The sequence below is a fragment of the Schistocerca cancellata genome, chromosome 11 (genome assembly GCF_023864275.1).
Source record: "Schistocerca cancellata isolate TAMUIC-IGC-003103 chromosome 11, iqSchCanc2.1, whole genome shotgun sequence".
NCBI lineage: Eukaryota > Metazoa > Arthropoda > Insecta > Orthoptera > Acrididae > Schistocerca > Schistocerca cancellata.
Window position 1 is genome coordinate 49,639,329 of NC_064636.1, and position 15,060 is coordinate 49,654,388.

Here is a 15,060-nt window from a genome sequence, read left to right on the forward strand (position 1 = left end):
GAATTTCTTAGTAAAACCAACTGAATTGTATATAAGTATATAACTTCTGCACAATTTCAGTGCAGTAATGTGTTCACTGAAAATTTGTGTGTCTGTGTGTGTGTGTGGTTGTGTGTAAGTATAATCTAACTTCTGCACCATTTCAGTGCAGTAATGTGTTCATTGTAAATAAGTATTTCAGTAGTTGTATTACATGTTTATTACCTTATAAATAAATAAAAAACTTTTTTATTTTAAATTCAGTGCATTAGTATTTGTAAAATGACTCTTAGTGTTCATTAAAATATGACGATCATTCCACTTGGGACCTGTGGAATGGTACATTAGCTTATTTGTTTTAGTTGTAAATATTTGTCATGTATTGTTGTTTTTCTGACATGTTCCACATACTGGAGGACCTCCTCACTACGGATCAATTGGAATGAAAGTAAATCTAATCTAATCTAATCTACAGTGAGCGAAGTTGAACAGACAGAGCGTCAGTGTTGAGAGTTGAATAGCGTGAGTGAGGTAAAAATCTGGCATGATACTCGGGATTCGGAAAGAAAAAAAAAATCATGTTCTTGAATCTTTATCTGCAGCGTAATTGTGTCTGATGCAGAATATTGTGGCCTAAAAGAAATTTAAAGCCAACGGCCTTGCCGCAGTGGTAATACCGGTTCCCGTCAAATCACCAAAGTTAAGGACTGTCGGGCTGGGCTAACACATGGATGGGTGACCATCCGGTCTGCCGAGCGCTGTTGGCAAGCTGAGTGCACTTAGCCCTTGTGAGGCAAACTGAGGAGCCACTTGATTGAGAAGTAGCGGCTCCGGTCTGGTAAATTGGCATACGGCCGGGAGAGCGGTGTGCTGACCACATGCGACTCCATATCCGCATCCAGTGACGCCTATGGGCTGAGGGTGACACGGCGGCCGGTCGGTACCGTTGGGCCATCATGGCCTGTTCGGAAGGAGAGGAGAGAGAGGAACAAACATTCAAAATTCATCGTTCCCACTGAGCTATTGGTATTTCGAAGCACTGAGTTTAACTGCCAGAGACTACTTACTAGAATCAATGTTCTTTAAATAGCTCTTACGACAGACATTTTTATGTACAGGGGTTGTACAAAGATATGAAAATACCGCGAGAAATTAATGATGGAACATAAATATCGATGCTAGCGAAGACTACAGGTTGCGCCGTTGTATTCGACCACGAACAACACCTGCGCAGTGTCCTCAACACGTTGCAAATGTCAGGAATGGTCAGAATAGTGTTCTCTGTAGTTGTGAGTGCATTGGGATTAGGCGAGCGGTCTAGGCGCTGCAGTCATGGACTGCGCGGCTGGTCCCGGCGGAGGTTCGAGTTCTCCCTCGGGCGTGGGTGTGTGAGTTTGTCCTTAGGATAATTTAGGTTAAGTAGCGTGTAGGCTTAGGGACTGATGACCTTAGCAGTTAAGTCCCATCAGATTTCACACACATTTGAACATTTTTTTTTGTGAGTGCATTAGGTCAGAGCTAAGTGAATTCGAAAGTGGGCAAATTATTGGTGCCTATAGTGGGTGCTTACGTAATCAAAGTAGCTGAAGTGTTTATTGTTTCGAGAGACACCATACAGAACATTTATACACCATAGAGGGAAAGCGTAAAAGCATCATCTGTAAAGTCTCAACGCGGGAGAAAGTGTGTGCTGAGTGGCCGTGACAGACGGTCACTGAAGAAGATTGTGACTAAAAATAAGAGGACGACAGTTGTAAAAGTCACTAAGTCACTGCAGAACTGATTGTCGGACTCGCGAAACTTGTCAGCATCAAAACCACACGAAGGGAGGTCCAGAGGCAGAGAATTCCAGAACGAGCTGAGATTCCTTGCCGGCCGTCGTGGCCGTGCGGTTCTAGGCGCTACAGTCTGGAACCGCAGGACCGCTACGGTCGCAGGTTCGAACCCTGCCTCGGGCATGGATGTGTGCGAAGTCCTTAGGTTAGCTAGGTTTAAGTAGTTCTAAGTTCAAGGGGACTGATGATCTTAGAAGTTAAGTCCCATAGTGCTCAGAGCCATTTGAACTTTTTTTTTTATTTTATTTTTTTTTATTTTTTGGTGGGATTCCAAAACTACACATCACACATCAGTGATGCAAATGCCCGTAACAAGAAAACGTGTTTACGTCCGAAGAGTGAAACGTGGTGTGGATTCGGTGATGATTTTAGCAGCCACACCGTGGCTGATGGTTACCCTGCATTACCGCCGAGGTTTATGTGACCATTCTGGCTGATCAGATCTATCCCATGGGACAATGTTTTTTTTTTCTCCAATGGTTATGCTGCGTCTCCTGTTCATACAGCTCGCATAGTCCAGGACTATGCACGAGGATGAATTGTCGCATCTAGCCTAGGCACCACAGTTATCAAATCTCTTTATTACTGAACCTTTAGGGCCTACTTTGAAGCGTGATCGCTACCCACTTCCGCAACAGTTATCTCAGAGTGCCGCTATTTTGCAGGAATAATGGTATAGATTCCCTTGAACACCATACACGTGTTCATCCGTACCGTACCGTAGTAGCAATGTGCGGCTGTTTGCTGATGATGCTGTGGTGTACGGGAAGGTGTCGTCGTTCAGTGACTGTAGGAGGATACAAGATGACTTGGACGGGATTTGTGATTGGTGTAAAGAATGGCAGCTAACTCTAAATATAGATAAATGTAAATTAATGCAGATGAATAGGAAAAAGAATCCTGCAATGTTTGAATAATCCATTAGTAGTGTACCGCTTGACACAGTCACGTCGATTAAATATTTGGACGTAACATTGCAGAGCGATATGAAGTGGGACAAGTATGTAATGGCAGTTGTGGGGAAGGCGGATAGTCGCCTACGGTTCATTGGTACAATTTTGGGAAGATGTGGTTCATCTGTAAAGGAGACCGCTTATAAAACACTAATATGACCAATTCTCGAGTACTGCTCGAGCGTTTGGGATCCCTATCATGTCGGATTGAGGGAGGACATAGCAGCAATTCAGAGGCGGGCTGCTAGATTTGTTACTGGTAGGTCTGATCATCACGCGAGCGTTACGGAAATGCTTCAGGAACTCGGGTGGGAGTCTCTAGAGGAAAGGGGGCGCTCTTTTCGTGAATCGATACTGAGGAAATTTAGAGAACCAGCATTTGAGGCTGATAAGAGAGACTAGGGCTCGTACAGAGGCATATAGGCAGTCATTTTTCCCTCGTTCTGTTTAGGAGTGGAACAGGGAGAGAAGATGCTAGTTGTGGTACGAGGTACCCTCCGCCATACACCGTATGGTGGATTGCGGAGTATGTATGTAGATGTAGATGTAGATGTAGACGATTGGATGCTGTTTTGAATGCCAACGGTTTTCCTACACCGTATTGACCACGGTAATGCATTGTGGTTTGTGTTTCCATATTTTTCTCCACACCCTCCACAACGACCGGAATTCTGATAAAATCTCTGCTTTTCCGTAGTTTATGCAGTACGTTACCATCTGGAAGTCTGTTTTAGTTTCTTTTTAATACACTAAAGACTTTCAGATTACGACATATATCGAAACTACCTGAAGAATAAAAAAATTATTTTAGCACCTCTACGGTGATTATACATAAAAGTCTGTAATCGCTTTTGATGCTTGGATGCAGCAGCAGCCAGAGGTACAGTTGATGAAGTTGAACAGGCAGATGCTGCTTGGAACTGGATGGAGCGAGTGAGATGAAATCTAGCATGTATATCGAAATAATCAGCAACTAGTTGTAGAAAACAAATTTAATTATCTTCATCTGTTTCAGGCACTTAGCGACCTTCTTCAGAATGTTATAATTATCGCAGTATTTACGGGTCTCAACAATAATGTGCATACAGCATGTGGTTCATATGCCTGTACAAATGTGATATAAAGAAGCCAAACAACGACATACAAGCACTATGAACTATATGGCGATGGCACTTAACGGTATGCATGTTATTTTTGACACTTGCAAATAATGTGATAGGTATAAGTTTCTGAAGAAGGGCACTAAGTACCTGAAACCGGTTAAGAAATTATATTTCTTTTATACAACTGGTTCTAATGATGTAGATGTACCCAACTACGGTTTCTGAGGATGGATAAAATGATCAACTGGAACGAAAAAAAAAATTCTTAAAATGGTATCTCCCCAATATCCAAATCTGAAGAAGAATATGGTCGCCAAAATGCGATTAAAAAGCAACATACAAGCACTATGAACCATTTGACGACGGCATTTAGCTGTATACATGCTATTGTTGACACTTCCAAATAATGCGATTGGTATAACTTTCTGAAGAAGGGCACTAAGTACCCAAAATCGGTAAAGAAATTAAATTTCTTTTACACAACTGGTTGCTGATGATGTCGATATATAGAACTACAGTTGCTGAGGATGGATAAAATACTAAAAGGCGATATACTCGTCAACTGGAAAAAAAATTAATTCCTACAATGGTATCTCCCCAATATCCAAATCTTGAGAACAAAGTGGTCGCCAAAATGTGATTATATAGCAGAGTCTCCTCCGAAGTGTCGTAGTTTCAAAGCGCCGAATTTAGCTCGCAAAACTTGTTACTAATCACTGTTTTCATCAAACACCTTTCATAAACGTTATTTTTGTGTGTAACCGCCAGAAGGTGCTAAAATCATTATTGTTCTCCAACTAGTTTCGCGAGTCTATCATCATATGTCTGACTTTTATTTTTTTTATATTGTTTTAATACTTATTTTAAAATTCTCAAGTCTGATTGATGATGACGCGCTGACTGCATTTAGTTGCAGAACAAGAGAAATGTTAGGAGCTTTATGGTAACTGTACATAAAAATTTCAACCAGCAGTGATGGGAAAAGTGAAAGAAGTTGTATAGGCAGGGACTGAGTGTTGAGAGGTGAATAGAGCGAATGAGGTACTCACGTAACAGGGCCGCCCATGTCTGCAGCGGCGGCTGTGCAGTCGACGGTAGGGTGAGTGTGTCCTCGCAGCTGTGTCTGCAGCTGTGGTCCGCAGCTGTGTCCGTCAGCGGCGGCTGCAGCCTAGCATCTGACCAGTCCCGAGGAAGGCGCGCCCGGCTGCGGCGAAACGAAAACGAAAACGGCCGCGCGAGAAAGTCACGCCCGATCCACTCTCCCCCTCTCCCTACCACTCTCTCTGTCTACTTCTTCACTGCCCCCTCTCTCTCTCTCTCTTTCTCTCACTGCCTCTCTTGCTCTCGTTTCTACTGCTCCGGCTGCGCGCGACCGCAGACAGTTGAAAAGAGGCCCCACAGTCACGCGGCCTTATATATATAAACGTCGGCCCGGTCACGTGACCACGCCCACAGCCCTTCCCCCACCCCCCTTCGTCAACAGGACCACTCTCTCTCTTCCTCCCCTCTTTCCGATGCCCCCACCCTTCTTCCTCTTTACATCTCATTACGCACTACACAACTTCCTAAGAACGTCTTCTTCTCCGAAACATATTGGTCCTATTTGCCAAACAGTAGCAACGCAGAATTAATATCTGTCTTATACAGACCTCGTAACCACGGCGAATTTCAGGAATCGTACCGATACTGGGAAATGTGTGAAATGTCAAGAGGACAAAATTTTGCAAGTAGGGCAGTACAATATTTCGACCTATGAAATAGAGTAAACAGCTGTAACAACGGCCAATTTCGTGCAATAATCGATTGTCAGCAATCTTTTGTCAGCATTTCACCCTTCATTTCATAAGTGAAATTAGACGTTTCTCTTTGTGGCTGCAAAATGACTTTGTTGGCAGAAATTGTGGAAGCATATGTGAAAACAAGTTCGATTAAAGAAACTCCCGAAATTTTCGGGGTCAAGTATTCGGATAGAGACTATATGCAAAGAGAGCAATACAAAACTTCCTGGCAGATTAAAACTGTGTGCCCGACCGAGACTCGAACTCGGGACCTTTGCCTTTCGCGGGCAAGTGCTCTACCATCTGAGCTACCGAAGCACGACTCAGGACCGCTACTCACAGCATTACTTCTGCCAGTACATCGTCTCCTACCTTTCTTTCAGGAGTGCTAGTTCTGCAAGGTTCGCAGGAGAGCTTCTGTAAAGTTTGGAAGGTAGGAGACGAGGTACTGGCAGAAGTAAAGCTGTGAGTACCGGGCGTGAGTCGTGCTTCGGTAGCTCAGATGGTAGAGCACTTGCCCGCGAAAGGGAAAGGTCCCGAGTACGAGTCTCGGTCGGGCACACAGTTTTAATCTGCCAGGAAGTTTCATATCAGCGCACACTCCGCTGCAGAGTGAAAATCTCATTCTGGAAACATCCCCCAGGCTGTGGCTAAGCCATGTCTCCGCAATATCCTTTCTTTCAGGAGTGCTCGTTCTGCAAGGTTCGCAGGAGAGCTTCTGTAAAGTTTGGAAGGTGGGAGAGGAGGTACTGGCAGAAGTAAAGCTGTGAGTAGCGGTCGTGAGTCGTGCTTCGGTAGCTCAGATGGTAGAGCACTTGCCCGCGAAAGGCAAAGGTCCCGAGTTCGAGTCTCGGTCGGGCACACAGTTTTAATCTGCCAGGAAGTTTCATATCAGCGCACACTCCGCTACAGAGTGAAAAATCTCATTCTGAGAGCAATACAAGTTTGCATAAAAACTGGCGCACCTACGGATCCTCGCAAAATGTAAAACGACAAAGAATTCCTCCAGTTCGCACACTAGAAGTTACTGTAGACATTCGCAGAATTATTCAGAGTCTACAAAAGTCTACACGTAAGATGGCCCAACAGGCGCATGTAAGTAGGAGGATGCTGAAAAGTCTCAATTTGAAGCGACGGTTGTGCAGCAATTATGGGAGGACAGCAGTCAGAAATGTATAGAGTAATGCACGTGACTTTCGAATAAAACCAAGGATGGTTTCTAAGACCCTTTCCATTACATCATGAGTGATGAAGCACCGTTTCATCTTTCCGGTCATGCGCATTCACAGAACACGAGGTTCTGGACAACGCAGAACGCTAACACCGTGTGTCAGCAACCACTCCGCGGTGAAAGATTCGGCATTTGTTACGGTGTAACAGGAACCAGCAAATGTCATTGGTTCAAATGGCTCTGAGCACTATGGGACTTAACATCTACGGTCATCAATCCCCTAGAACTTAGAACTACTTAAACCTAACTAACCTAAGGACATCACGCAACACCCAGTCATCACGAGGCAGAGAAAATCCCTGACCCCGCCGGGAATCGAACCCGGGAACCCGGGCGTGGGAAGCGAGAACGCTACCGCACGACCACGAGCTGCGGCAAATGTCATTGGACTAACATTTTTTGACACTAACCTAAACGTGGTTGCATATATGGAAATTTATGATATATTTTGTGCTCAACTCTCTGGATATGGAATACAATACTGCTTCTTCCAGCAAGACGGGTAACATGCTACACGGCTTAGGTATCGCTGGAACGAATCCATGTATTCACTGAGGAATGAAATGTCAGCAAACATTTATGGACGTCACGTCTGCCGTATCTAATTAAATTGAATTTTGTTCCTGTGGGGGACTTGAAGAGCAAGGTGTATAAAATGAATCCACACACAACACAGGAAATGAAAGACATCAGCTGTGAAGTTATCGCCATCGATATCCGAACTTTACGTTGGGTGTGTGTGAATATAATTAAACGTGCACAGCTGTGTATAGATGTTCTGATAAATGTTTTTTCACTGTAATTTTCATTGTAAGTAAATGGTAAGTCCATTCATCTTTTCGTTTCTGTAATTTCACTGTATTTCCTGAGCGTATTTTTTTTTTTTTTTTTTTTTTTTTACCAGCCGCTTTTCGCTTTATTGAGGTAAAGCATTATCAGTGTTCTGTAATTAAAGATATTTATAGTTTGATTTCTTTTTAAGGAGGGAAAACAGTAGTTCGTTAAAAATATGATTTTTTTTACTTATGGTGATTTCCCCTTGGTTTCTCGTCTACATGCACAGATGCCATCTGTTAACACACCTTTGGTGCCTTTCTTCATCAGACACTAATATTTGTCGCTGCTCGGCAGAACTATGCACTTCATACGTTTTACACAGCACACTTTTTCCTACATCACTGTTTTGTGATTATATGTATACATATAAGTGTGTATTGTGTTTTCTGTTTTAAAGTGTAGCCAACATAACATTGCGACTAGTTTGTCTTTGACATATACTCCTTTTTTTTTTTTACTTCATTTTATGTGTGTAATTCTACTCAATTAGGTTGTTGTGTATTTATATACTGTGACAGAGTAGAGAACGAACAGTGAAGGAGTGGTCTTTTTCATTACTTTATTATTTTTTTTTAGGTAGGGGTGGGGGAAGCCATGTTGAGTGGTCGTAAGTGTACAATATTGTGGTGGAGTTTGAGTTGTAGGAGAAGGTGAGGAGCAAGAAGTGAAATGAAATTGAGACGGGGAGGGGGAGGGGGGGTTGGGTGTGAGAGGGTGAAGGATGAAAAAGGCTCTCTTTTCCATGTAATTTCTTCATTTATTTTACATGGTGTCTGGTTAAATATTTATTTGATCAATGAGAAACTGTTTATTTTGAGCTAATGCTTTATACATGTGAAAATTTTTTTGGAAAGGGAGGAGATGTCTGTCTTTACTTATGACGTTCGTATCTTTTTCAATGTAGTTTCGTCTATGGTATTCTTGTTTTAGATGTTCTGCAAATTCTTCAACTTATTCTTTATATCTTGTGTCGAATGTCCTGGCAATCGTTTCACGTACATTTGTTTTTTCACAATCTCTGCAACTGAGCTGATAAATACAAGATGGCTGGAATCTTTCCGGTTTAAAAATTTCCGCGTACACAAAGCATTAATTCAAGATAAACAGTTGGTCAATGATCAAATAAATATTGAAAACCAGATACTATATAAAATAACTGAAGAAATTGCATGAAAAATAAGAAAGCCTCTTTCACGCTACACCCTCTCCCACCAATCCTCCCTCCGCCCCCCCCCCCCCTCCCCCCGAAATTTCATTTGACTTCTTGCTCCTTACCGTCTTCTGCAACTCAAACTCCACCACACTACTATACACTTATGACCACTCATCATGGCTTCCCCCTCTGCCACATAAAAAAATAAAAGAGTTAAAAAAAAGACTACTCCTTCACTGTTCGTTCACTACTCTTATACAGCATATACATAAACAGCAATAGAATTAAATAGAATTATACGCATAAAATTAATTTAAAAAAAAGAAGTATAGGTCAAAGACAAGCTAGTGGCAATGTTAAGTTGGCAACAGTACAGAACAGAAACCACAATACACACTTAGAAATACAAAAATAAACAGAAAACAGTGTTATAGGAAAAAGTGTTGAAAGGTCTCTGTTAGATTCGTTTCATGTTTAATTTCTTAAATCTGTTGCCATTTATGGAATAAATTCCTCTTCTAAATGTACTGTGGCGTTTCTGACTATCTGAGAGGAGACTGAGCAGTGGAACGTGTTACTTTTACACATAAACAAGAACGATCTGTCACACTACTACACTTTAAAGCACAGTTTATATGTAATTCTTATATGTAATTCATGTCACACAGTCTCATACGGAACCTACATCCGCTTTCTTTTATATACTGTATATGATAAGATACTGTCATCCCCCTTCCCTTTTGTGTGAGAGGATGAATGAGCATATGTATTTCTAGTTGCATGCTTGAGGGTAGCAGACAAGGCTGTCTGCTAGAGAACAGTAGGACCAACGTCGGAACAGGTAGCTACGCTTCCTAAAAGCAAAGAGGTTTCTATCCTTAGTATGGTCCTGTCCGTCCGTTGTCATGTTGGTATAGGAAGCTGCCCCTCTGGCCACTTCCGTTGGTCTTTGTGAGCCTCCCTCAGAAAGCACGCTCGGCAGTAGGGCAGTTGGTGTGTGGCCGTGGCGAGCGTCTGAAGTGGTAAGATCTCCGGCTAAGCGCGTGTCTGTTAAGTCCGTAGGACAATGGATTTCTTAAGTTCAGCCTAACTGAAAATTTAATCACCTTGATTTCAGGTTTAGCTCTAAAATATCTAATGCTATCTTAAAGTGCAGTGGAGTGTAATTCTCGTGTTAAATTCAGATTATTTTGCGGTAGTTGCTTTGTTACTACTTTGTGAGTAAAGTGGAACCACGTGTTGATCAGTAACTCTAACTAAGTTCATCAATCTTAAATGCGAATGTTTGTGTGATTATAACGTCTCGTCTTGACTATATTTTCAATATAGCAACTTTTCTTTATGTTCAGCTCACGTGGGGTGTACTTTGCGAGACCATTGCCACGTGCTTATATAACTGTTTGACCCATCAGGTTAATAGTAAGACGTTAGTAACCAGTTCAAGGTTTTTCTTTTGGTCAATTGCTTTTCGATCTAATGTATTTTAATTATCAAAATTATTGTGGAGTTGTACGCTTTGTGTAAACCAAGTTGACCACGTGGAGCATGTGGTGTAATCATCAAAGTAGCCCTCAGCTATTCTTTTTGCGAAGACTTCACAAAGAGTTAATATGAATTTAGTATACCAGTGTGTGGTAATTACATGACGGACAGGATTGTGGTATGAACGTAATTTCTTTGGGTAAAAACTGAATCTGTTGGTTGTGGTTAATTTCTTCTTGCTTATGTTTCAATGTTCTTCGTGTGTTATTTTATGAATGCAGTGTTGTATCCAGTCTCCCAATCTTGGGTCCATATTTTATGTGTTCCGTAAAATTACAATCTCACATTTTTTTTAATCGTAAATAAGGCACCAGCTCAGTTATAGCTCACGTGTAATATGCTGAAATTTCAATGAACAATCTTAAAATAAATTTCCAAATATAAACTGATTTCTTTCCTTTTATTTAAATTCTCCTTTTTGTATATGTATATTACCGGTTTTGTCTGCTTGGTAAACCTAGACTAAATATCTGATGAAACAGTTGCCCAGTAATCCACGGTTAACGTCCCCAGACAGATCACAGCTTTTATTGTCTATTAGCACCGATCTCAGCATACCAAATTAAAGTAACAACGTTACACATCAGCATACAAAATTAAAGCTGCAACATTACACATGGCGACCTTGTTCTGTGATTCCGCTAGACTCTGGAATCTCTGAAATGTTAGATTGCGAGCGTGTTATAATCTTAATTTTTTTTCCCTACAGCGCTCAAACAACTTCTGCGTTGTTTCCGAGCAGACTTTCAAAAGATTCACGGCGTTGTTGATCGGCGTTGCGTTGTTTGTCTTGTTGTGTTTTTTATATTTGTGTGTTTTATATGTCTGTGTGTTTTTTTATTCTCGCTGGTAAATTCCACTGTTTCGATCAAAGATAAAAATTTGTTTTGCGTGTGAAAAAGTGTGTACTAGGTTGGGTATCTTTCGTGTGACTGTCGTAAATTTTGGGGGACACATTTATTGTGATTAGTGTGTTGCGTACTGAGTATAAATTGCACTAATGCAAACACGTAACCAAGCTAAAAGTAAGCGGTCCAACAACTTAAGCAACATGGACCAAGGGGATAATTTGATTTCCAATATTAACGCGTTGGGCGGTTCCGAAAATGCAATGGGGAATACTTCAGACGAAATGCAAAACAGCACGAACGGGCTCACATCAGAGCCAGAAATTAATTTGCCTCTAACTAACCAAATTGATGTAGCAGAACTCATGAAAGCCTTATTGCAACAAAATAAAGAAAACGCAGAGAAATCCGAGAAATCGATCCGCGAGCTAGGCGAACAAATGACGCAGAAATCAGAAAAATCGTTCCGAGAACAAAAAGAATCATCCGAAAAATCGATCCGCGAGCTAGGCGAACAAATAGACGAAAAACTAATCCAGCAGACAAATAAAGTCGACAAGTCGATGCAGAGAGTGTCCGATGATATCTCACAAAGAATAAACAATCTGGCAAGTGAGATAAAAAGTGATATTATGAAAGAATTAGGCCGTACATTTGAACAAATCGATGATCGTCTGCAAGCCTTAGAACAGAGCAAGCGGAGGGGCGATGCCCAATCTAAAGAAAGCGAAGAACGGCTACTTAGGAATTTCCAAGAGCTGAGGGAAGAATGCCAAAGAGAACACCAGCAGCTACTGTCGAGGCTCCAGGAGGCGGAAACGCATTGTCCCACGTCCGTTAGCAACACAATAGCGGACAACAGTTTAGCGATCCACGCGTTGGAACAGCAAGTAGAACAATTGAAGCAGACTGGGGCGGAGGACAAGAGACAAATTGATGATAAGATTGCGGCATTAGCGGACATTGTAGGCAGGATGAAGCTGACGGAAAGCGAGAACAATACTACACCGGTAGCGGCCGCAGAGACCGAAGAAGTGCGTTCGCTTCTTAGATTTCAGAAGGGACAGTTTGAAGTGAACAGACAACACAAAGCTGTAACAGGCGAATTACAAGAACGCGTGGCGCATCTGGAAAACCGCATGGCGTGTGATTCCGAACTCGCCAATAGCACTAAAAATAGCCGTACGAACAGTGCAGAGAGGGACTCCGGCCACGAGGGAGATTTTGACGACAGGGAAGAATGTAATTTGAGGGGCAGACATGAGAATAATAGAAACATTCAAGGGCCTCGCCAGGAGGAAATGCGGGGATTTGATTTCAAACATTTCCTTACAGTGAGAAAGTTTGAGATATTCCGAAATTCGCAAAAAGGAATACATCCACGAGCATGGCTCGAGCAATTTGAGTTCTGGCTTCCTCCCGACTGGGCAAGTTCACATAAGATAGAATATATGTGTGGCTATTTGGAAGGCGAACCGGCGATTCGCATGAGGTCGGCAGCGCGTCACTGCAACTCCACTCGGGAGTTTCGACAAGCCTTTCTGTCCGCCTATTGGTCGGAAGCGGCACAAGATAGGGTCAAACATGGCATAATTATGCTGCCGAATTTGAACGAGTCTGGTTTCGGCAGCCCTGCACGCCTATTCGACCACATGCTGCAGGCAAATCAATTCCTATACGACCCATACGGGCCGGCGGAACTAATTAGGATATGCATCACCAAATTGCCGATGCACTTGCGGCACGTCATTCTTGCGGGACGATGCAAAGAGGACGTGGAAACGTTTAAGACGCTTCTCCAAGAGTTGGAATACAACACAGGAGAATGCCCGCCTAATCAGGCACAAAGTTATTACGGGGCACAGCAGCGCGACCGCAATCGTGGCCATATTACTAATCAACGGCGTGACTGGTCGTCGCGACGCGAACGGAACAATAATCGGGACCGGCCGTACAGAAACTGGGGTAACAGTCGCGAACACAGGTGGAACAACAGAAATGATCGAGGACGTAGACAAGATCGTGAACGCTACAGGTACGGCAACCAGAATCGACACTATGAGGAATACGGAGGGAATAGGACTATAGGCGGAGCACCTCATGATGTTGAAATTCGGCCGGCTAACCCTAGACATAATCCAGCAAATGGAAATGAACGAAACCGGCAATGACAAACGATCAGCGCAGAAGGCACCCAATCGGAAGAAATCAGCGACATGGCAAATGACTAGAAAGGACAGTGCGAAGTAGAGAGGACGGTGAGGAGAAAGAATTGATTAGTTTTCATTTGTGATAAATGCATTTTGAATAATATGTTGATAAAAATTAATGATAAAGATGTTTCTATGTGATGGATTGAAGTGATGTTTTAATTTTTTTCTCTCCTTGTGCAATTAGGATTTAGTTTGATTCAAACGTGAAGATAAAAGGTTTCTTTGTGAACGAGTAAAATGCTGTTTATGTTTTTTTTGTGTGTAAATTGAATGGAGTCGCTCCTGAGAGAAGCAAGATCGTTGCTGAATTAGTGCATAAACTCAGGGGAATATCCGATCTGTGGGTATTATGGGTCTGGCAAACCCAGGTCCCCAGCTGTTAGTAGCCTTGTTTCCGATTTTCTGCTTTCAGTGCTACTATCTATCTATTACTATTCTATATCTGTCAGTATAAATGAGGATCTCTTACTATAGTATGCGTGCTGTATGAATATTTTAAGATAGGAGAACTCTGAGAAAGGAATGAGTAAGTTTGGAATCTTGAAAACAGGATGCGATAATACGATTGTTGAACCATTGGCTTCCAATATGCGATGATATGTTAATATTGATGATATATGTCTTTTTTGTTCTTTATAGCTGAGTACGTAAAGTGCTGTCTGTGGATTTCGTAAGTATATTGATTCCCTTCAAGGTGAAAGAAGAATTGTGGTTTGTGTAATTTACGTGGCTCTGAAATATTATTGTGGTAGTCAAATACGAGCAGCTTTTCAGCAAATGGAGAATGGAACGGAAATATGGATCCTTTTTGTAGTCTTGATTGATGTTGAGCCAAAGCCTAAAAAATTATTCTGCGTTAATACTTGTCCTAGAAAAGCGACGTTTATGTGTTTTGCTGATGCTGTGAGCATTACAGCTTACTGTTTTCGCTGGTGCGGGATGCACTGCAGCCTATATGATTTGTACTGAGGAAATTTCCCTCTTGAAGGTAGAGGATGATTAAATAATTTTGATTATGGGAACGAAGGAAAGCTTGGTTTAAGGTAATAAGGATAAAGCAAAACATTTGTCATTTAAACTACAGGAGGATTCGGATCTTTTGTGTCTGTTGTAAGTTCAATATGTTAAGATGATACTGTTTTACAGAATAGAGGTGACCACAATTTTGCCATTCATGAGAAATGAATCCAGAATAACCACCACAGGCGAAATAACTGATTTGGAAGCGAAAGGTAACGTAAAGAAGGAACGAAATCGCAGCAAAATGGGTAAGAAAATGTAATATAACCTGTATAATGCAAATATTTTTAACCTTCTCAGAGTCATCTGCGTGATTAATTGTTGTGATAACGTAATTTTAGGTGAAATTTTCTTACTGTTTTATGTGTGAATATATGAGTATGATAAATGTATAATTGCGAGTCTCTTTTCAGGTGTGCGAACTGGTATAAATGTTTTGGCGTGTAAATAACCATTGTTCTTTTTAATGTGTATGTTTAAGGAAAGTTCTCCATATTTATCATGTGACAAGACGTATGCCGCGAGCGTCAAGAACAGGACGAATTAGAACAATGTTGTAGTGGTATAT

General features: G+C 41.8%; 1 protein-coding gene across 1 annotated transcript in view; it reads right to left on the minus strand.

The window, feature by feature from the left end:
* The window catches only part of LOC126108950 (mucin-5AC-like), a 329,782-nt gene extending 324,538 nt beyond the window's left edge, over positions 1-5,244 (minus strand). The window contains exon 1 of the mRNA XM_049914334.1: positions 4,920-5,244. Coding sequence (XP_049770291.1) covers positions 4,920-4,936 — 17 coding nt within the window. The 5' untranslated portion in view covers positions 4,937-5,244. The remainder of the gene's footprint in view (positions 1-4,919) is intronic.
* Positions 5,245-15,060: the final 9,816 nt, after the last annotated feature.